At 43.2% G+C, this 24486-nt stretch overlaps 1 protein-coding gene across 2 annotated transcripts in view; it reads left to right on the top strand.

Moving 5' to 3' along the window:
• TAF1B (TATA-box binding protein associated factor, RNA polymerase I subunit B) overlaps window positions 1–24142 on the top strand; it is a 74644-nt gene extending 50502 nt beyond the window's left edge. For both annotated transcript variants that reach the window (XM_074991255.1, XM_074991256.1), the window contains 7 exons: window positions 6577–6724; window positions 9857–10034; window positions 10429–10475; window positions 14585–14675; window positions 14815–14885; window positions 15484–15709; window positions 22112–24142. In XM_074991255.1, coding sequence (XP_074847356.1) covers window positions 6577–6724; window positions 9857–10034; window positions 10429–10475; window positions 14585–14675; window positions 14815–14885; window positions 15484–15709; window positions 22112–22277 — 927 coding nt within the window. In that variant the 3' untranslated portion in view covers window positions 22278–24142. The remainder of the gene's footprint in view (window positions 1–6576; window positions 6725–9856; window positions 10035–10428; window positions 10476–14584; window positions 14676–14814; window positions 14886–15483; window positions 15710–22111) is intronic.
• Window positions 24143–24486: the final 344 nt, after the last annotated feature.

Genomic DNA, 24486 nt, shown 5'->3' on the forward strand with positions numbered 1-24486 from the left:
TTGGGTGAAAATAAAAGGGGTAGAAAATAAGGGTGATGCCATGGTAGGGAATCTAGTAACTAGGAAGATCACCTAACCAGGAAGAGGTGGATGAGGCTTTTTTTAAACAACTCACAAAATAATCCAAAGTGCAGGATTTTGTGGTGATGGGGGGACTTCAACAATTCGACATCTGTTGGGAAAGTAACACAGCAGGGCACAGGTTATCCAGCAAGTTCTTTGTATTTATTTTTTTATTTCAGAAGGTAGAGAAAACTAATGGGGGGAGGCTGCTTGAGATTTGATTTTAAAAAATAAAGAGGAACTGGTTGAGAATTTGAAAGTGGAAGGTAACCTGTTGGAAGTGTTCATGAAAAGAGAGAGTTCATTGTTCTTAAGAATGGTAGGAGGGAGAACAGCAAAATAAAGACTCTGGATTTTAAGAAGGCAGAGTTTAGCAAATACAGGGATTTGGACAGTAAGATCCCATGGGAAGTGAGATTAAAAGGAGAAACAACTGAAGATGGCAGTTTTTCAAAGAAGCATTATTAAGAATGCCAGAGCAAACTATTCCATTGCATAGAGAAGGTAGGAAATATGGCAAGAGACCAACCTGGCTTAAACAGGAGATCTTGAATGGTCTAAAAGTCAAAGAGGAGTCCTACAAAAAGTGGAAAATAGGTCAAATTACAAAGGATGAACATAAACAAATCCTATGAATATGTAGGAGGCAAAATTAGAAAGATGAAGGCACAAAAAGAAGTTCAAACTAGTTAGACACACAAAAGCTGTGTCTACACGTGCACGCTACTTCGAAGTAGCGGCACTAACTTCGAAATAGCGCCCGTCACGGCTACACGTGTCGGGCGCTATTTCGAAGTTAACTTTGACGTTAGGCGGCGAGACGTCGAAGTCGCTAACCTCATGAGGGGATCGGAATAGCGCCCTACTTCGACATTCAACGTCGAAGTAGGGACCGTGTAGACGATCCGCATCCCACAACGTCGAAATTGCCGGGTCCTCCATGGCGGCCATCAGCTGGGGGGTTGAGAGATGCTCTCTCTCCAGCCCCTGCGGGGCTCTATGGTCACCGTGGGCAGCAGCCCTTAGCCCAGGGCTTCTGGCTGCTGCTGCGGCAGCTGGGGATCCATGCTGCAGGCACAGGGTCTGCAACCAGTTGTCAGCTCTGTGTATCTTGTGTTGTTTAGTGCAACTGTGTCTGGGAGGGGCCCTTTAAGGGAGCGGCTTGCTGTTGAGTCCGCCCTGTGATCCTGTCTGCAGCTGTGCCTGGCACCCTTATTTTGATGTGTGCTACTTTGGCGTGTGGACGTACCCTCGCAGCGCTTATTTCGATGTGGTGCCGCGCAACGTCGAAGTTGAACATCGACGTTGCCAGCCCTGGAGGACGTGTAGACGTTATTCATCGAAATAGCCTATTTCGATGTCGCTACATCGAAATAAGCTATTTCGATGTTGGCTTCACGTGTAGACGTAGCCAAAGAGTAATCTATTTGTGGCAAGAGGAAGACCAAGGACAGGGTAGGCCCCTTACTCAATGAAATGGGAAAAACAACAGAAAATGTGGAAATGACAAAGGTGCTGAATGAATTCTTTGTTTTGGTTTTCACCAAGAAGGTTGGTGGTAATTGCACGCTTAACATAGTGAATGCTGGAGAAAATGAGGTATGTTCAGGGGGTTAAAATCTGAAAAGAACATTAAAAATTACTTAACAAAAGTTAGATGTTTTCAAATTATGAGGCTTGATCAAATGAATCCTAGAATGCAGTAGGGTTGCAACATTCGCAAGGGTTTGGTGTTGAGAACCCTTGCAAATTCTGAATTTTGTGAATATGGTGAACCAGCAGCCACCAGCGCTCTCCGCCTGGAGCTCCGGCTGCTGGTGGTCCTACCTCGAGCACCAGCAAGGTGGCCCTGGAGCCCTGGGAAGCAGTGGCTGCCAGTGCTCCTGCCGGGAGCCCTGGCGAGGCAGCGGCTGGCGGCACTCTTGCCTGGAGCACCAGTGAAGCAGCAGCTGCTGGTGCTCCTGCCCCAGAACCCTGGTGAAGTGGTGGCTGCTGGCACTTCCCGCACCGGAGACCCAGAGAGGTGGTGGCTGCTGGTGCTCCTGCCCCGAGCCCTGGCAAGGCAGTGGCTGCCAGCACTCTCGCCTTGAGCCCCAGCAAAGTGGAGGCTGCTGGCGCTCCTGCCCCAGAGCCCCAGGGAAGCGGCCTCTTGCAAATAATTGAATTGAAGGTGGGGACCTTGCTGTACTCCAGGAGATGATTGAGGAGATAGTTGAGACATTATCATCTTTGAACAGTCGTTGGAGACGGGAAAGATTCCAAAAGACTGGAAAGAGCTATAAAAGGGGGAAATGAGGACAGCCCAGGAAACTACAGACCAGTCCATGTAACTTCTGTGCCTGGAAAGATAATGTAGCAAATAATTAAAGAATCCATTTGCAAACATCTGGAAGATTGTACTGTGATAATTAACAGTCAGCATGGATTTGTAAAAAACAAATCACATCAAACCAACTCGATAGCTTTTTTTGATAGGATAACAAGCCTCGTGGATAAGGGGGAAGCGGCAGATGTGATATACCTAAATTTAGTAAAGCATTTGATACAATTGTGCATGACTTTCTTATAAATAAACTAGGCTACAGTTACACTAGTGAGTTTTGTTGACAAAACTGGTGGAACGTTCACACACACAATGCATTTTGTCTACAGTTTTCAACAAAACTCAGCACTTTCACCAACAGCATTCTGCCTTTCAGCTATGAGGCATAGTGCTGCTGTCGACAGATTCTGTCAACAAAGTTGTGTGGGTGCTCGGAGGAGGGTGTGTGTGGGAGGCGTGGGGAGGCTTCTCTCAATAGAGAAGGCATCCAGAACAGTGGACAGCCCTGTCTGCTATGCTTCTGGGTGCCTGTTTTGTCGAGCGAGCAGCTGGGCCATCTGACTGCTCTGTTGACAGAGTGGCATGCTCGTCCGTTTGGCTTTTGTGTGTGGTTGCACTCTGTCAACAGAAGTTTTGTTGGGAAATCTCTTTTGACATTGACTTTTGTAAACAGATTGCTGTAGTGTAACCATAGCCTCAGGGAGATATAACCTAGATGGGGCTACTATAAGTTGGGTGCATAACCAGTTGGATAACCGTTCCCAGACAGTTGTTGTCACTGATTCTCCATCATGCTTGCAAGTTCATACCAGGTGAGGTTCCACAGGGATATATTTTTGGACTGGTTCTGTTCAATACCTTTATTAACCATTTAGATGAATGCATAGAGAATATGCTAATAAAAAATTTTCAGATGATACCAACCTGGGAGGGGTTGCAAGCTTTTTGGAGAATAGAATTATAATTCAAAATAATGTGGACAAATGGTGTGAGGTAATAGGATATAATTTCACAAAGGACAAATGCAGAGTATTCCACATAGAAAGGAACAGGTGGAGAATTGAGGAACACATACAAAATGGGGAATCAAGGAAGTTGTACTGCAGGAAGGGGTCATGATGAATCACAAGCTAAATATGAGTCAATAGTATGACATGGTTGCAAAAAAAGCAAACCTCATTCTAGGATTTATTAATAGGAGAGTTGTAAGCAAGAAAAGAGAAGCAATGCTTCTGCTCTACTGTACTCTGATTAGGCCTGAACTGGAGTATTGTGTTCAGTTCTGGGTGCCACGTTTCAGGCAAGGTATTGAGAAATTGGAAATGGTCCAGAGAAGAGCAACAAAAATGATTAAACCTATGAGGAAAGATTGAAGAATTGGGGTTGTTTAGTCTGTAAAAAGGGAAGACTGAGTGGGGACATGATAATACTAGTTTTCAAATATTGCAAAAGTTGTGACAGGGAGGAAGAAAAATTGTTCTCTTTAACCTCTGCTAGGACAAGAAGCAGTAGGCTTAAATTTCAGCAAGAGAGTTTTAAGGTGGCCATTACAAGAAACTTCTTAACTGTCAGAGTGGTTAAATACTGGAATAAATTGCCTAGGAATGTTGTGGTAACTTCATCACTGGAGATTTTTTAAGAGCAGCTTAGACAAACACCTGTAAGGCATGCTCTGGATGGTTCACGGTCCTGCCATGAATGCCGGGGATTGGATTTGATGAACTCTTGAGGTTCCCTCCAGTACTAGCACACTCATCCCTCATTAAATGAGTACTTTACTTACGAATACTTGCTAAAACGAGGGACACATACTTACCTTTGTTCACTAGACAAGTGAACTCCCCCCACTAATATGAACCTTACCCCACTCCCTGCATACCAAGCCCGCTGCAGCCTGAACCCCCCACCGGCCTGATGGCCCCAACCCATCGCAGCCTGAAAACCTGCTGGCGCCGCAGACTGAACCTGCCACGACCTTTAATGCCCCCCCACCACCACCACCAACGTGCCCCGCAGACCCAACCCGCCACAGCCTGAACACCCCACCGGCCCTGCAGACCCAACCCATCGCAGCCTGCAACCCTGCCGGCTCCGCAGACCCAACCTGCTGCGATCTTAACCCACCCACCTGCCCCACAGTCCCAACCCCCTGCAGCCTGAACCACTTGCAGACCCAGCCTGAACCCCCACAGACCCACCCTGCCACAGTGTGAAACCCTGCAGACCCAACCTGCCACAGCCTGAACCCCTGCCAGCCCCGCAGACCCAACCTGCTGTGGCCTTAACCCCGCCACCCACCCTGCAGGCCCAATCTGCCGCAGCTTGAACCCCTCGCTGGCCCCCAGAGACCCAACCTGCCTCAGCCTGAAGCCTCTGCCAGCCCTGCAGACCCAACCCACTGCAGCCTGAACCCCGACCAGCCCTGCAGACCCAACCTGCCATAGCCTGAAACCCTGCTGGCCTCACAGATCCAACCTGCCGCAGCCTTAACCTCTCCTCCACCCCGCACAGACACAATTTGCAGCAGCTTGAACCCCCCCACCTGCCACCCATATGGACCCAACCCACCACAGCCTTAACACCCCACCCTCCAGCTCATGGCCCCAAACTGCCCCCAGCCTTTAACCCTCTCCAACACCCCCAACCCAAAGTTCACTTACCTTTCAAAAGCAGTGGCACCTCCTGCCACTCCTTTGCAGAATTAGGAGCACTTGGAACAAATCAGAGACTTTTACATGTATTTTGATGGGAATTTAGTGTCCCTCTTATGAGTTTTTGCCTACGAGCAGAAAGTTGGGAAGCACTTGTGTTCGTATAGCAAGGGGTGATTGTATTCTGTGTAGGCTTGAAAATTTTTGTTTTCTCATCAACAAAATTTCATTCAATATTGCCTCACCCATTTGGTCTCACTTGACATGAAGTCAAATTCTGCTGCCCTTTATATTCTTTATTCCTCAGGTAATCCTACTGAGTTAATTGTGACTAAGTAACACAGAGTCTGGCAATAAGCAATGTTTTCATCTAGAGCAGTGTTTCCCAAATGGCATTCGGTGGACCCCAGGGTTCCAGGAAGTGAATAAGGATTCCATGAGAAAACTCCATTACAATAGCTGACTCCTCTCTGGTTCCGCGCCCTGCTGAAATAGTAGAACTAAATGTAATTGGTTTAACAGCCAGCAGGGCAGTGGGAGGTATCTGGCCAACGTAATTTAGTTCCATTATTTCAGTGGCAGCAGTGCAGGGAACTGCAGACTGGTCTCACTACCCGAGCAGCAACACCCCTCTAGTGGGAGTGGCTTGGCTCTACCCCACCAGTGGAACACAAGCAGCCACCTGGTATAGGCTCCCCAGCTAGCACCATGGATGGGTTAGTCCTGGAGGCCAGTTTGGGGCTGAGAGGGATTAAGCCTGGGGATGGAGGTTTGCGGGATGTGGGGGTAAAGCTTGGGGATATGGGGGTGGATTTGGGGACTGTGGGCTGAGACAGGTAAAGATGGGGAGAGGTTTGGGAGCTAAGGGGGGTAAAGTCTGGGAATGGAGTTCTGTAAAATTCTTTCGAGTTTAAAAGGGTTCCGTAGCCAAATAAAATTGCGAAATGCTGATCTTGAGATAATGTCACGGTGAAAGCTTGGAGATCTTTGTTCATGTTGCTAATTATTTGCATGACTTAGTATGCAAATTTGAAAGGAATTTTTTGCATGAAGTTATGTTACAAAAATATATATTCAATTATGTCTTTGAGATTTCATGCTTCATTTGCAGTGCTTTAATCTTTTTCAAACCCCAAATCATTCTTGCTGTCTCACACAAGTTGAGAGCAAGTTGCCAGCTCCAAAGAGCATACTGCGTGATGCCAATGCTCGTAGAAATGCTAAAGGAAGGCAATGAACATTTCTGTAGAACAGGCGTGTCCAACCTGCGGCCCACAGGCCACATGCGGCCCTGGACAGCTAGTAAGGTGGCCCCACAAGATCGTAAACTTTTAACATTATTATGTGATTTATATACATTAACTATATTATATATTTTGTACACGGCCCAAGACTATCTTCACTCAGTGCGGCCCAGGCAAGCCAAAAGCTTGGACACCCATGCTGTAGAACAATAATGTTGAATTTGAATTAAAAACTGATAGCTAAAGGTTTCGGCATGAAATAAAAAATAAACTTTAAACTTACTGTGTTTTTCAGTGTTGGCCTGTGTATGAAGATGTGCACAAGAAGATGTCTGAACTTGCAGTGTTTTTAGATTTGCCTCATTTTCCAGCTATAACTGATAACTGCTTTCTTCATCCAAACATCTTGTGCATAAAATATCTGATGGAAGCTAACCTACCTGGTAAATATTCTCTAAACCATACTGTCTAATTAAATCTTGGTCTTTGCAGTCCATAAATCTGCTAAGGTAAAGGAAATGACGGGGCAATGCTCCCCTCTCTTTTCTAAATTTCATTACATTTAGATAGGTGTCCCCAAGGTATTTATGACAGAAATAATTTAATAAGTTGGCTAAACCTTTTAAAATAAGTATAATGATCTTGACCCTACAAGGTTCTGCTCATCCTGGCTTCAACCCTGCAAAGCGCTTAAGCATATGTAAATAGTCTGCAACAGCCTTAAGGCTGTTTGCATTAAAATTAAGCAGTGTTTAAGTGCTTATTGCTGGTTTGGAGGAGAACACTGTGTAGGATAAAGCCCTGTGTGTGGTACTCATTTTTAATTTCATAAGCACTGATGTTCATTGTATATATGAATTTTTATAAGGTTGTTCTTGAGTGCCACTGTAGTTAGAGGATGCTTCATGATTTCCACGTTGAACTCTGTTTTAGGGTGTTCATATTGCAAGTGCTTCTGTTGCTTTATTTTAATGTAAACATATTTTGGTATATATTTGAACAGGTAGTACTGGTCATTTTTAGTTGATTTTTGAAACTCTTATTTTCTATGCAAGATTTAATTAATTTCAGTAAGTTCTGAAGTGAAGTTATATACAATCTGGTCACAAGAATTAAGAGGTCATCCTTTTTTTCTCTATACCTAGATATCATGGTAGGTACAAACTGAAACGTAAAGTGCCTTGTGATCCTAGTTCTCTGATGTCACAGTGTCAGGGATTATAAACCAGTTTCTTGCTTGCTTGATTTCTGGGTTCACATCATAGTTAGTGCTTGTAAACGCACCGGACAGGGAAAGATGGAAGGAAATAGTGAGAGAGGCATCAGACACCAACGGGCGCTGAGCCCACAGTCGATGATGATGATGATGAAACATTCCATGCTCTATGTTTAAATAGAAAAACATTCAAGATGGTCTAAACCTATAGAATCTAGTAAATGTGTTGTATAATTTGAGCTCCCATGCTGCTGAGTATCACAAATGTTCAAGTTAGTCAATATAGCTGTTTCCACAAAAAAAATTAGAAATGATCATTTAATTTTTTTCATATGTATCAGATGTTTTATGAGTGTACAACAGTTCTTCTCATGGTGTGAGCTTTCAATTCTTACTTAAAGTCACATTTGAATGTGTAAAAGAAATTCTCACATTTAAGGCTAAAATTTCAGACTGGATATACCATCTTTTAATCATTCTGTGCCTGCGTAGCATTATGCTATATGTAATATCACATTATTTAGAAATCTTGAAATATCAACTTAGAGTTAATTGGCTGTGGTCTGTAGGTCTGCAGTTAGACTTTACTACAAAGAAGTTCAAAGTTTTTCAGAGGAACAACAAATGGAATCAAAAATAAAACTTGTTCACTGTTTTTTTCTTTTAATATATTTCTTTTGTTGTTATAAAAAATCAACAGAATGGGAGAGAGATTTAGACAAAGAAGTTGATCTGGATGACTGTTCCCCTTTATGGGAAGGGGGATGTACATTTTCAATTTGTGTAGCTTATAAAGAAAATTATCAGTTAATGTATTAATGGTATTTGATCCCAATTAAGATCTATCCTATTTTTACTTCTAGCGGCATGCCCTGTTAGAGGGGTTTCAGGAGAATGGAAAATATGTGCATGTGTGATTGTGTTCAGGAATTAGACTGTTTTGAGAGAAAGTTATTAAAGAAATTGATCATATGAAAGAGTGCCAAATTCATAGAGATCCAAAGAAAATGACATTTTTGTTGCTGCTAGACTTTGTGGATCATATTACTGGAAATAGGTGGCCCTTGCTTCTTCAGAATTATGGTATAGTAAAATATGGCCTGTCTTTGAAAAATAAAATATTTTGTACGGAGAGAATCATCAAGAAGAAGATTGATATTTAAAAAGAGAGTATCTATTTTTACCCTTCTCTGAGGAGGGAGGGCTTCCCAATCTGGCATCTAGATGATTTAACCAGGTTCTTTGAATATTAATCTGATCCTAAATAAGTAATGCATGCTTATAGTATGTTAATGTTTTATTGTAACTTTGCCCAAATAAAAAACTTTTTTTCCCAAAAAAAAAAAAAGTGGAAGGAAAATATGTGATTTTTTTTTTTCAAGGCTTAAATAAAACAATGAGTTGATATTCCCTTGGGATAGTGTAGAATTATGAGAAATAAATTCTTTATTTTACTATTCGTTATTTAACTGTATTGAAACTTTCTTTGTAAGAGATGCTATTGTTGGTAACATTTTTATTTGCAGGGATTTTAGTGGTTTGATGCATATGCTTTAATTTTTTATTGTTGTTGGAGGGTAAAAATTGGAAAGTTAAGATTGGGTCTTGTACTAATGTAACTCTTTGCAAGCAGTGGCTGCTGTGGGAATAGAAAATAAAGATGGACTAATGTTGTACTTTAGTTCGAATACAGCAAGATTTTGCTAATATTTCTGGAATCTGATGATGTAATCAGTTCCTGAGTTTCTTGCTAAACTGGAAAGGTAAGAAATTTGGCAATTTTGTGCTAGTGAACATAAGTTTGTTAATATTGGACTGTTCGGATGCAGTACAACTGGTGTTGAAAAAATATCAATGTCTTTGAATTTCTTTTTGTGCTTTAAAAAGAGAGTAGTTGAGATTAGTATTATAAACTTTGCGTTGCATCACTTCAGGCCTTGTTTCTGCATATCCTCACACACAACTTAAATTTTATTACTGGGGATAGTCCTATTTACATCTATAGAACTCTCTGACATAGTAACGTTAGACCTTGATCCTTGAAATGAGTTGAAGTTTGTACATCATTAGTTTAAGATCTGCCATATGGCATGATCTAGAAATCGTTATTCCATCCAAAGATTCCAGTGAGTATTTTATGCAAAGTGTAATTTTTCTTCTCTATTTCACAGGCTAATCTATTTCACAATCTAAACTATCTCACAGGAATGTTCTGAGGTTAAATTTAGTATATAATGCTAATTATTTTTAAAATCTGTATTTATAAGGTGTTAGAAACTGGCACATTGTTAGCTAGTATATTTAGGATGTCTGTACAACTTATTTCATAATATTTTATTTTCCTTTTTTCCCTAATTAGATGAATTGCACAATTGGACTTGCAGAGTGGTTAAAAAAATAGGTGTTGGAGAAACAGATCTTCTGACACTCGATCCTGGGAATAAATCAGCAAGAAAAGTAAAATATGATGTTCTTGCTGCAGCCCTCATTATAGTGGTGCTCAAATTATTATTTTCACTAGATGATCAGTATGAATGGTAAGTGCGTTTTAGGAGTAAACTTTTACTTCAGAAGGGCCCAAATTTTCTAATATGTTTCACTAAAACTTTTTTTTAAACCACTAACTCAGGCCCAAAGACTTGAAAGCGTATTCAGTAATAGGCAATACCAGTTTCCAGCTAGAACTTATGATCTGTATTATAAAGCTATTTACTTTCATCTAACTAATTTTAATTTAAAAGTAAGCAGTAGTTTACATCTCAGATGATGTACATTGATCACCAAATTTGATTGTTTTAAAGTTGGTATTAAGATTCAAATGGATGAATTTTTTGTGTCAATGGTTTTAAGTATTTCTAAAAATAATTTTGGAAGTGGAATATTTGATTTCAGAAAACAGTCCTGATAAACATATGTACATATGTATTTCAGGTTATATGCAGACTTTGCTGGAAAAAGAAATCAAAAGAACAAAGAAGGTATGTAATATGCGAGTAGAAAGAATCTAATATTTTTAAAATTTCGTAAATGAACTAAGTAGAACATGGACTTACTGACATGAAGAATGCGTGCATGGTTTTTGTTTGTTGGCTTTCATCAGGTTTCTTTTTTGGATGCATCAATTACTCCTTTGGTGTAAATTTAAAAATCTGGAAGCCTGTTTGCACAGAGTTGTTGGATATACGTTAGCATGCATATTTGTAGTATTTTTACTATGTTTATATTTTTACTATGGTGGGCCAGAGTTCCACAGACAACTCCATCTCCTGATTCTCAAGATCTCAGATAGGTAGCAGGTGCTGCAAGACTTCCAAGACACGCTGACTGTCATTCTCTTCAAGAAGGGCTATAAGTTGGACTGAGGAAACCATCATGGCGTCTCCCTCCTGGCAATGGCAGAGAATATCTTAGTTCAAATCCTTGCAAATGGACTCCTGCCACTCTCAGAAGAAATTCTCCTAGAATCCCAGTGTGGCTTCCAACCATTCCATGGAATAGTAGACATGATCTTCACCACCGAGCAGCTGCAAGAAAAACATCATGAACAAAACCAAGCCTTATACATGAGTTTCATTGACCTGACCAAAGTGTTGGACTCAGTCAGTTGTAGCTTCCAGTGAACCATCCTTTCAAAGATCGACTGCCCCAAAAAATTCATTAGCATCTTGAGGCTGCTTCAGGATGACATGGCTGCCACAGTATCGAGCAACAACAGATCCCAAAGTGACCCCTTTGAGGTCAAAACAGGAGTCAAACAAGGCTACATCATTCCCCGATCACTGTTCTGCATCTTCATCACCATGACCATTCACCTAAATTATGGCAAGCTTCCAGATGTCATGAAGATTTTCTATAGAATGAATAGGGAGCTTTTCAATATCAGGAAACTAACGGTTAAAAGCAAGACCACCACAACCTCAATCATGGAGCTCCAGTATGCAGATGATAACATGGAGATATATATATCTCATAGAGTTGGAAGGGACCACAAGAGGTTATCAAGTCCAGTCCTCTGCCCTTTTGTCAGGACTGAGCACCATGCTGGACAGATTTAAAAAAAAACCAAAAAACTATTTGTCCCAGACCCCTAAATGGCCTCCTTAAGGATTGAACTCACAACCCTGGGTTTACAAAGCTAAGGGTCAAACCACTGAGCTCTCACCCCCCAACATGGTTGCTTCTCTTTCTCCTGCAGCCCTTCAGACCAACTTAGGTGCCCTTGCTGAAGCATCTGAGAATCTTGGCCTCATACTGAACGTCAGAAAGGCTAATGTGCTCCACCAAATCTTGCAGATGGGACAATCTCATCTACCTTCTATTGAAGTCAGTGCAGAACTGCTGGAAAATGTGGAGCACTTTCCATACCTTGGAAGTCATCTTCCCACTAAAGCCAACGTTGATGTAGAAATCAGCATCATCTGAGCTGTTTGAGCTCTGCTTTCACCCACCTAAGAGAATTGGAACATCTATTTCAAGACAAAGCTTCTTGTATACCCTGTAGTGATGGTTCCAATGCTACTGTACACATGTGAAACTTGGACAGTATACCAGTGTCATTTGAAGGCACTTGAACAATATGGTCAACTCTGCCTCAGGAGAATCCTAAATATCTCTTGGGAGGATATGCACATGGACACTAGCATCCTGGAAGAGTTGTGAAGCTATTATAATTCATCAACAACTTCATTGGGCTGGTCACTTGGTTCACATTTCTGATCAGCACTTACCAAAACAGATCCTGTTTTCTGAGTTGAAGTACAGAAGAGCAGCAGGGGGGGACAGTGGAAGCCATATAAGGACGTGCTGAAAGCACACATGAAAAAGTGCAGCATCCGTGTTGACACTTGGGAGAGCCTTTTCCAAGACTGTTCCCAATGGAGAATGATAATGCATGAGAGGGTGGTGAAATCTGAGAGATCCCACTGCAGTGCAGACGAGGAGAGGCAGAGAAGAAGAAAAGAGCATAAAAACTGCCCCATGTCCCTCCCACAGCTACTAACATCTGCCTCTTCTGTGATAAGATGTGTGGCTCCAGAATTAGGCTGATCAGCCATCAACAGACTCACAAATAGGAGGGTGACATGAAGATGTCCTACTTATTATTGAGTGACTGCCAAGAACTGGGTTTACAACTTAAGATTTAAAGTTATATTGAGCTATACTCAATAGAAATTTAAAACATTTACATGTAAGACAAAAAATGTTTCTGTATTTTTCTGAAAAATATTTATAGTTTCAGTAGTGTCTGTTATTGCTGCACTTGCATTCTTGGAATACAGCTCAAAAGTTTGGGCTGTATCATGTATTTTATTCTTCCTAGCTGCTTTTTGGAGTAAACAGTATCTTGTATGTTCAGAAATGAGTTACAGTAAACCCTTGATTTAACAGACTAATATGGACGGAGGGGTGTCCAATTAAACCTGGATGTCCATTAAATCAGAGTGTTTACTACAACCTACCCAACCTACCTCAAAATGTGTGCTACTCACCGTCACAGGAGGAGCTGACAGTGTCTGCAGCTGCAGCTGGAGCCCTGCTGCTTGCAGCAGCAAATGCTGCACCTCAGCCGGGGGGTCCCGCTGCATGCAGCAGCAAGAGCCATTGCCTGGAAGAGCCACCACTGGCACTGGAGCTGCCACGTGCTCCTCCCACCAGTGGTGTAGCGCTTACACTAGTGCCATCTGCACATGTACACGCATCACTGCTGGTGGAAGAAGCACATTGTGGCTCTGGGGAAAGAGGTAGCAGCTCCACCTCTGCAGTGCTGAGTCCATGGGGGGGAGTCGGGGGAGAATGGCAGGAGGGTATTTAAGATTTTTACAGGTCCCAATTAAGCGGACATTGGGAACAACAGGGTCCATTGTTCCTGAAGACTGCTAAATCAGGGTCTGTAAAATCAAGGGTTTACTGTATTTAGGCATGCTTTATTGGAAATATACGCCATACCTTACGTCTCTTTGGAATTCTTATAATTATTGCACGGTGCTTGTTTACTAAAGTCACGGTTATGCCTCTCCTCATAGGAGAGCAGGTGCTAGATGGGTGGAACAGTTCAGGAATAAATTGAAGTACTTATTCTCAAATCATATAACAATTTCTTTTTCTTTTTATGCTATCTGTTCCATTATTCTGTTTCATCCAAAAATAAGGAATGATGATATACTGTTGGGCTACATCTACACTAAAAGCATCTGTCTACAGAAGTTACTGTCGGAAGAGCTGTTCTGACAAAACTTCTGTCAACAGATTGCATCTACACATAAAAGCGGATCGATCTTTTGATCTGCTCTGTCAACAGAAGGGCCCCCCCCGGAGCATCTACATGGCTTTTTTGTTGACAGTTTCTGTCGACAGAACACATTTTGCATGTAGATGCTCCGAGTTTTGTCTACAAAACCCCAATTTTGTCTACAAAACTCTCTAGTGCAGATGTAGCCTTGAAGTTTTGGAAGGGCAGGAGGAATATGCTTGGCATTTTGTTTGCAGGATGCCCAGCAAGGAAGCCTATTTTTTGTTGTTTTGGGAGAGAATGTAACTTTTCAGAATCCCATTATTGTGATTTAAAAAAAAAAAAACTTTAGAAGTAGCTAAAATACTTGACCTATCAAACTTCATCATTGCTTTGAACAGTTCATATTCAATATATATGGAAACCAGTTCATGCTGCAAAGGTGAAAGGCTTATTCTCTAGAGAGGGAGGGTTAAATCTAAATCAAACCACCTCTTTGAGTATGAATCATGGAGCTTAGGGGAGAATGTGCCTTATTAACTCTTGCTATCCTTAGCATTAGGGTAACGGCCGAAGAGTGAAAACCAAAGTGTTTGTATGAGCTGAGGTAAAGATACACAATTCATTCCCATCTTGGTGATGGCTTGTCCACATCTCTGACGGTATGCTATATGTTTCTTCACTACCAGCTGCTTTACATGATTTAATTTTAGGGCATCTTGAGTATAGGATATGCACTTCAATAACCTTTTTAAAAAGAAGCCAAGGGTCTAACTAACTACTGCTACCTTTCTAACATTCTCTTTTTTTGTGCTCTATGACTTTTCCTAAAGCTAAATTTTGGCTTTTTTTTTTTAGGTTGTCTGTGGTTTGATTTTAAAAAGTGGTACATGATTATAAAGAAGTCTCTGGATGTGGAACAGAAGAAATTAGATGAAAAAAGAGCCCGGTATGCTATTGTTAAATACCTCACTATTTTTGAGGTCAAAGTTCTTGGACGAAATCCTGAGAAATTACTTCCTTATTGTTTGGATATGGTTGTTTTGTTTTGTTTTTTAAAAACCAGATTGTATTCCTTTCACTGATAGGTTTCTGTGGAAATGTGAAAAACCGCTATTCTATTCAGCCAAGGAAAAATCTGTAGTTCTGAAGAAAAGACGTGAGTAAAATTTTCTTTACCCCATGATGTGAGCTATACAATACTAATATTTCTTGTCTTTTTCCCTTTTCAAATTTTTATTTGTAAAAGAGATTTAAAATGAGTATGAGAATACATTTGCTTGTATTACAAAATACTTGAAATTAATTTTTCAGTAATTTTAACTTTTGCCCTTTTTATGCTATGTGTAGAAAGGCAGCCTGTATTCTTAAAACATCCTTACTTCAAAATGTTCGTTAGATGATGGAGTTAAATGTGTTTTTAAAAAGTGGTTTAAGCAGTCTGATTTTAAAGTTACTTTCCTTCTTGAGTCCTCTAATTTTCAGTCTCTTTACTTACATGGGTTCAAAACGTTACTAATAGTTCAAGTCACCATAGAGGCTTTCAGAATAGACTGGGACTTGAATTTCAAATGTAAAAAGGAAGAAGACAAATAAACATTACAAGCTTTCTCTATATATCATACAGAGGTGGAAAAGAGTACAATTTCAAATTGCCTTTTAAAAACAGGATTTCAATGTACAGTGTAGAAAGATAAAGACTGTGGGGAAATGTGTCAACACATTTGTGGCTTAGGCTTTTGTTTCTCTTTGTACAGAAATGGTAGTGAACTTACAAAGACAGTTTGGTGCACTCTGTGGTTCACTGGAAGTTGTTGAAAAGCACAGTCCTTCAAGTTTCCAGTTAAACTGGGCTGAAGAAAACACAGATGGGAATTGTTTTCATGGGCATATCTTAGAAGGAGTTTTGCAAGAAAAAGGCAATTCACTTATACCCGTGAACACCAAATATTGGCTGTGTACAGTTAAATTGTGTAATGAGAGGTGAGTATTTGCCTCTTGTTGAATATTCATGAAAAATTTTCTTAATTTTTGTGAGATGTTTTATTGCTATTAACAAGATATTTACCGTGCAAGCTGAGGCTGTGAATTGGCTAGTGAGTTAACTGTGCTGAGCAGTTATATGATTGATCCTGGGTTGGAAAAGCCATACTGTTGTATTCAATAGATGCTGTCAAACTAACATATTTTGTACAGGAGTACAGTTTATAAAGATAATAGTGTTGATGTGATCGACTTCTGTAAGATGTTTGCCTTAGTACCACAAAATATTTTGTTTAAAAAAATTAGAATGATTCAAAATTAACATGACGTACATTAAGGCAGTGGTGAGGAACCCCCCAGCCTGTGGTCTGGATCCAGCCCATGGTTTGTCTGGATCTTGCCCCTGAGGCTTGGGACACCCCTCCCCAGCATCCAGCCCATGGGGGTATACGGTGTGGAGACCCAGGCATCATGGACCAGAGTCAAGTGAGCTGGGGCTGAATCCAACCCATGGGCTCTACGTGTAGTGGACAAGAAGCAACTCCGGCTGGGGGAATGGCAGCACAATGCTGCCTGGAGAGGCTTTTCCCCTGCCACTCAGAGCGGTGAGGAAAAGCCTCTCCAGGGAGTGATTCTCTGCACTGCCATTACCCCAGCCAGGGGAGAATGTGGTGGTAGTGCATGGTGGTAAGTGCCTCCCCATCACCTAGACCCTCTCCACCCACTCCTGCACCCCCTTCTACCGAAACCCCTCAGCTCCTGTCCTCTCCTGCACCCCCTCTTGCCCAGATCCCCCAACCCCTAGGCTGCTCCTGCACCCCCAACCCCACCCTCAGCCTTCTCCACACTACCTCCCACCATGACCTGGATCCTCACTCCAACCCCCTCCTGCATCCACTTCCTGCCAAGACTCCCTCACGCCCAGCCCACTGCTGCATCCCCTTCCTGCCTAGACCACCTCAGCTTGTTCCTGCACGCCATTTGCACCAGACCCCTTCACCCAACTCCTGTACCCTCCCTCCTGTCCGGACCCGCGCCCTCAGCCTGTTCCTGCACCCTCCTTCCCACCCAGACTCCAAACACCCACCACAAGTCTGCTCCTGCACCCTCCTGCTCATAGCCCCCGCTGCTCCCCAGGTCTGCTAGTAGCCCCCTCCGCAGTAGCACTCTCTCATACACTGAACCCTGAACCCCCATTTTTGATCCCACCCTCTGCCCCCAGAGGAGTTATTCTGGCCATGGGGAAGTCTTGAATCTCAGTCCACCCCTCTGCTCATGGGGCTGGAGCATGAGGGGAGTGAGGTGTCTCAGGTAGAGCCACATCAGTGAGTGTGGTGGGTTTTCGCTTTTCACTTTTATGTGGCCAATGACTGATTTTTCTGTGGGTCAGTAACCCTCCCCCCCAGTCCAAAAAAAGTTCCCCACTCCTGTGTTAGGGTGGACTGAAAGCTGGCTAATTTTCATCTGAATGCACAAGACTGCTCAGGAGAATATACGAGTTCAGTAGCATTTACTACTCTGAGGGAGCAGAAGAAGTCTTAAAATATTATTTGCTATAAAATTCACTCCTATGAAAACAAACACATCAATACCAGCAAGACTATTTTGATGCAAGTTTTAAATGTGTGCAAACTTTATTGTATTTTCATTATGACTCTTGTGCATCTACTTTTTTTACTTTTTTGCTTTGCCTTTTTGTGCATTCACCATAAGAGAACTGGGTTGGAATAACATAAACATAGTATCATACCACAGGAGCCTTTGTGCTGTAGGTTCATCATCTAGTATGAACAAGGAATTTTAACAGTGGGTGTGGGAAAGAATCCTCTTTACTCACACGCTTAAATCTGATACACATGCAATAAATTGTTTTTATGTATGTTTGCATGAACAGTCTCTCTTTGTGTAAGTGTTGTGCTGAAGCACATAATACATTAAAACATATTGGGCTTGTCTACATTTGCCCCCAACTTCAAAGGGGGCATGTTTATCAGGGCAGTGGGAGATTACTAATGAAGTCCTGCAGTGAATGCACAGCACTTCATTAGGGTAGTTCTCCCTCGTGGCAACTTTGAAGTGTCAGACTTCGAAGTACCGGCATGCGTGCACCTGCAGGCACTTCCAAGTGCCCACACTACTTCGAACTGCCTTTATTCCTCAAAATTTTGGGGAATAAAGGCACTTGGAAGTAGCGCAGGAACTTTGAAGTGTCCGTGGCTGCATGCAAGCCAGCGCTTCAAAGTTTGACACTTTGAAGTTGCCGCGGGGGAGAATTAACTGAATGAAGTGCTGCGTATTCACTGCAGCACTTCATTAGTAACCTCCTGTCACCCTGATTTAACATGCCCCCTTCAAAGTTGGGAGCAAGTGTAGACCCAGCCATTGTGAAATGCAAATTTAGTTATAGCCAGGAGCTCAGAGTTGAGAACTGAGTTTAAATTGTTATCCAAAGGGTGTGGAGCCTGGCTCAGTTTGATCTGGGGCAAGTCCCTGTGCCATGGGAGAAGTCTGGTGCCGCAGTGCCCACTGAGTGCACCCAGTTAAGTGAGAGTGAGGGAGGGTTTTGCCTTTTTATTTTATTTTTACTTTGTCTACGTGTGGCGTCCCACCTGATCCCCTGACTGATGTTTCTGTGGATCATTGGCCTCTAAATGAAAAAAAGGTTCTGCATTCCTGTCTTATCCTGTAGATCACGGAAGGATGGGCAATGAGAAATAGTGGATGGTCCTCATGATTTGCCCTCCTTCACCTCAGTGAGCTGCAGCAGCTCCCAGCTCACTGGGATTCCACCAATGTCCTTCCTGTGCACCTCCTTCCCCCGTCTTTCATGCACCAGAGCCCTACACTTAGCTGCTCCTCCTGTTTCCTTCCAACACTTTCAGAGAGCACAAATGTGCAATTCACACTCTGTCCCCACTGTTTTCCCTCCCTCCCAGAGATGGAACACTGCATACAGCTGATTTGTGGCATTGAAACTCTGGGAGGGAGGGATGGGAAAAGCGAGGACAGACTGTGAATCAAGCGATTTGCGGCACTCTGAAAGTGTTGGGAGGAAGAGGGGAGGCTTAGGAAGTCCATGGCTTCGGTGCCCCAGTGGGCAAGCAGTTCATGGAGGCAGTGCTACTGGAGTTCTGTCGGCTGCAGTAGGAGTAGTAGGCCATGGTGTCCACAGGTTGCCCATCGGTGCTGTACCATTTAAAATCCAAGTAGTTAATGTAGTTACAAACACGGCCACTTGTTTAATCTTTTGAAAATGTAAAAAGAACGTTCTGTCAGCTATGAGATACTGGGCAATAAAGCAGACATAGACTAAAAACAAATCCCCAATCATTTTTTTAAAATCAGCTTATCAGGGGTCAACTAAAATGCTTCATGTTTACGGTTATATCCTGGCCTCACAAAAGAGCACAGTTAAGTTTGCTTTGAATTTCCATGTTAAAATGTTTTAGCTTTTTAAGCTTATATTTATTGTGAGTTTCTTGTGTTTATAACTCTCTTATTTATTAACATCCCTTTAATTTTATCATCATTTTTATACATACACTCCATTTTAGTATAATTATTTTCTGCAAGTTATTTAAGAAGCACCAGGTCCAGAAGTCTTAGCTCCTTTTAGTTGTTCTTTGAGTAGTTAGTAAGAAAAAGTTGTTGAGGGAGAAAATACAAATTGAGTGTGTCTGATGTGTGTTTGAAACCCTCACTCCAATTGAAATCTAATAGGTGCTCTGCAGTGGTACTTTAATTCTGGTTTATATTGTCTTAGTTAGTTTTGGTTGACAAGATATATTTTCAGAGGGCAGAACATTTTTCAAAGAAGTGGTAGGTCATGAACAATGTTTCCAGTAGCCAGCCACATAAAGAATGCCTAACTATCTTTTTTCAACGTTACTGATGTGGGTAAACATGATGTTTTCATTTCGTACATTAAGGAGTTCCTGGATGCAGGTTTGAATTTTTTTTAATCATTGCCATCTATCTTTTCTAGTCCTTACTAATTTGTATGTTGCTCTCTTACAAATGTTTGGTTTTTTTTTTCAATAAAGTATCAAAGCCCCAAATTCAGGCATGTAATCTTGATTTTAAATCTTGCTATTTCAAACACATAGGGCTAATGCCGTCTAAAAGTAAAAAGTCCTAAAAAGTCAGTGGAGATTTGTTTTAAGTAACCATAGATATAGCAGTAAGTTGTTACAAAATATTGATTCCAGGGAGAAGTGTTCAAGGAAAATTTATTTAAAGTTAATCATAGAACAATAGAGCTGGAAGAGACCTAAAAAAAGCCATCGAATCCAGCCCCCTGCTCTAAGCAGGACCAAATCCATCAGATCAGCCGCGCCAGGACTTTGTCAAGGCGAGACTTAAACACCTCCAGGGATGGAGACTCCACTACTTCCCTGGGTAGACCGTTCCAACGCTTCATCACCCTCCTAGTAAAAAAGTTTTTCTTAATGTTCAACCTGCACCTTTCCAACCACAACTTGAGACCATTGTTCTGTGTTCTGCCATCAGTGACCACTGTGAACAGCCTCTCCCCAGCCTCCCTTTAGTAAGTTGAATGCTGTTATCAAGTCCCCCGTCAGTCTTCTCTTCTGCAGACTAAACAGTACCAATTCCCTCAACCTTTCTTCATAACTCATATGCTCCAGCCCCCTAATTATTTTGGTCACCCTCCACTGGACCCTCTCCAGTGTATCCACATCCTTCTTATAATTGGGGGCCCAGAACTGGACACAGTACTCCAGATGTGGCCTCACCAAAGCCGTATAAAGAGGAATAATCACTTGTCTGGATCTACTGGCAACGCTCCTCTTGATGCAACCCAATATGCCATTAGCTTTCTTGGCTACAACGGCACACTGTTGACTCATGTCCAGCTTCTCGTCCACTACAACTCCCGGGTCCTTTTCTGCAAAACTACTACCGAGCCAGTCGGACCCCAGCCTGTAACAATGCTTGGGATTCTTCCGGCCCAAGTGCAGGACTCTGCACTTGTCCTTATTGAACCTCATCAGATTTCTTGCAGCCCAGTCTTCCAATTTGTCTAAATGAGTCTGGACCCTGTCCCTACCCTCCAGCATATCTACCTCTCCCCCCAGCTTAGTGTCATCCGCAAATTTGCTGAGGGTGCAATCCAACTCCTCATCCAGGTCATTGATAAATATGTTGAACAGAACAGGACCCAGAACCAAACCTTGGGGTGGTCCACTAGAAACCGACTGGTATCCTGACATTGAGCCGTTGATCACTACCTGCTGGGCCCGACCTTCTAGCCAGGTTTCTATCCATCTTACCGTCCAGTTATCCAATCCACATTCTTTTAGCTTGCTGACAAGAATATTGTGGGAGACCTTATCAAAAGCTTTGCTAAAGTCAAGATAAATCACATCCATTGATTTTCCCCTATCCACAGAGCCAGTTATCTCATTGTAGAAACTAATCAGATTGGTCAGGCATGACTTGCCCTTCATGAATCCATGCTGACTATTCCTGATCACTCTTCCCTCCTCCAAGTGCCTCAAAATGACTTCCTTGAGGAGCCCCTCCATGATATTTCCAGGGACTGATGTAAGACTGACCAGCCTATAGTTCCCTGGATCATCCTTCTTCCCTTTTTTAAAGATGGGCACTACTGCAATGTACATTAAAGGTCCAGTCAGCGTGGATGAGGGCAGAGGTGGCTTGACTTTTTTTTTTTTAAAGGCTGAAATGCACGCTTTTCCTCCCCAGCAACATGTGACAGCAGAAAGCTTGCTACAGTGCCCTCTGTAGTACCCAACTCAGCTATGGCCAACAGAATAAATGTACTAGCTCAATGTTCATTTCTGCTAAAAATTAATGGTTGTGAAATGTTAGTGCTGACATTTAAATTGTCATCAGTGGTCTCAGAGTTACATCAGTTATCATAAATAAGAGCAAGTTGTACCCTTTGGAGCTCTTGTTCCAGACTGTCTGCAGAGAGCGTGATTGCTCCTGAATAGATTCTGTTCACATTTAAAAACTTTCACTCCTCATGAGCAGGATGCAGAGAAGAGAAATAATGTTCTTAAGTGATACCTTTATGTTTGACAGCCATATTTGTTTTAACCTGCCATGGCAGAGTGATAGAAAAGATAAGATTTTAGTTAAAATTAATGTGTACCTGGTTTTGGGAAACACAGACAACACACCATTCTTCCCTGTTGCTAGAACTGCAACCTAGCTTAATCTGTTTGTGACCCCAGACTTGCAAAGATATAGTCCATTGAAACTCTGAGTGGGTCCATAGATTGGAGCCATTGATCAATAATTGTACTTATGATGCAACAAAAAACACTAAAATTAGAGGAAAACTTAAGTATGTTTGAATGTCAACAAGATAAATTTGTGATTTAGGACATACTCTGTTTGTTTTTTCTTTTGTAGGCTATGTGGGCATCTGACACGCTATAAAGAATCAGACTTTCCCCAGAGCTACCAGTTTGTGTTAAACCTGTTTGCCTTCCTTCTGAGAGTACCGGCCTCTGTCATCCATGGAGAGGTGTGTTTAATAGAACACAAATTATTCAAAAGAAAACTCAGCAGAAAGTAACACAAAACAAAATGTGCATGTGGAAGAATGTGGGAATTCCTAAAGATCACAGAAATATCAGATAGCCCTGCAGCTGGAACCATGCATACAGATCCTCACATCTGTCAGAAGGTCCAGTGAGCCCAGCGTGGTGCTGTATGGATGGATCTGCTACTGCTAATCTAACTGCCAGATTCATGGTTTTGATCTTTCTGTGTTATAAAGAGCAATGTGAAACTGCATGAGGGAAGAGGTACCAGAGTTTACATTTGTTTTTTGTATTAAAGGTAATAAGAAGTTTATAAAAATAGCAGTTATTGGTATACATGCATACTTGCATGTATTGTGAGTCCAAAGGATAACAAATAGGCATCTAGATTGTATGAACTGTTCATTTTACTGAAGTGTTTGCATTTCAAAATAGTTTAACTTGGGTTTTTTTTAAATTGAGTGAAACCAAATGTTATCTATTTTGAAAAATAACTGTTTACATTTGAAATAAAAAACTAAACTACTACTGTGGGAAAAGAGGTGTTGAACAGAGTATTATTAGGGTGATCTAATAGTTGGATTGTAGTTCATTATTCTGTAACATCAGACTGATTGAAAGGAACTTTGCAATAACTCCTTACAATTCTTCTCTTTATCCGCTTCTACACATGCAGGTCCTTCCAGAATACCGGCACCTTCTTCTGGAAGATCCGTGGAGTGTCTACACATGTAAGGCACTGTTCCGGAAGGAATCCGGAAGAAGGCTCCTCCTCTTCCTGACTCCGGAGTTGTCTGTGGAATCAGGAAGAGTGCCTTCCTCTGGAAGAATTTCCTGGAAGAAAGCATGTGTAGACACTCGCTGACTGCTTCTTCCAGAAGAACCAGTCCGTCATGGCAGCAGCCCATCAGAGAGCAAAGACTCTCTAGGTGATCCCAGCAGGGTCCTGCGGCTTTTAAAGCTGCAGTGACCCGGAGACCCCATGGTAGGAAGCTGAGAGTGTGAGACAGGCAGCATGTACAGGGCTGCCGGACACACTCCTCCGAGGCCCTGCATCACCCACCAAGCCCTAACCTGGAGGAATGGCCAGCAGGCCAGCACCCCACTTTACCTGGGAGCCTGGACAGGGCAGCCAGGACCCTGACTGGGCTCCCAAATGGAGGGCCTCCTCATGGACTGAACAAGAGCTCCAGGACCTTCTGGTGCGATGAAGAGGTGCTCCGGGACACCAGTGGGCACTGGAGGAATGCCCCCCCCCTTTGCCCAGGGCCTGGTTGCCTGTGTCCACCCCTTCCGGACTCCTGAGCAGGTCTGGTGTAAAGTGAAGGAGCTGCGGCAGGAGTACATGCAGGCCCGGCACAGCGCTCGCAGATCTGGCCATGACTCAGGTGCCCCTTCTACAGGGAGCATCAGGACCTCCTGGTTGCTGACAATGCCTCACCACCCTGGGTCACTGTAAAGACGGCTGCATCCCAGCCCCCTGCCACAATGGAGGTGGGGAAAGAGCCTTCTACTGTGGATGTCCCATTCGGCAGGGAGTCTTCGGGTGACTCCCTTGTTATAGAGCTGCTGGCTGCCACCAGCAGCCAGGCCCCCTCCAGTCAGGCATCGCCTGGCCTGTTTGAGGTGACCTCGGGTAAGTGCACACCACAGCAAAGCCCCTGGGGGGGGCACACCGGGGCCCCAGTGCCAGGATCCGACTCCTGATAGCCTGTCCCCAGCCAGGGCCTGGGGCACACCCACGCCTGTGGGCGACATCTAGCTCCCTCCCCTGTGGAGAGCCCCCTGAGCATGCCGAGGGCCCTTTGGGGGCACTGCTGCGCCCAGCCAACCCGCTCCCTGGGCAGAGAACCCCCCATGGCTGAGCCCCCCCCAGCCTGCAAGCCCATTGCTGGGGCGGACCACCACGGACAGCACCTCCGCCCTGGTACCATGTCCCAGGGGCCAACATGGTGAGTGCGTGGGGGCCCTCGTGGTGGCATTTCCTGGGACATGGCTGTCCCCTAGATCTGGGGTGGGGTAATGCCACCCAGGGTCCGGATGTGGCACTGACCCCCGCCAACCCTCTCTCTTAGTGCAGCACTATCTGAGGGCTGGGAGAGCCAGATGAGAAGCCCGGGGCCTGTCAGTCCCGTCCAGGCTGGAGGACCCAGCAGCCCACCAGCTGGGCCCGGACTGGCTCCAGGCCCCACAGCATGGTGGCCACGGGTGCATCGGACCAGGCGCCAGGGCCGCGAGGAT

This window comes from Carettochelys insculpta, chromosome 3 (genome assembly GCF_033958435.1).
Source record: "Carettochelys insculpta isolate YL-2023 chromosome 3, ASM3395843v1, whole genome shotgun sequence".
NCBI lineage: Eukaryota > Metazoa > Chordata > Testudines > Carettochelyidae > Carettochelys > Carettochelys insculpta.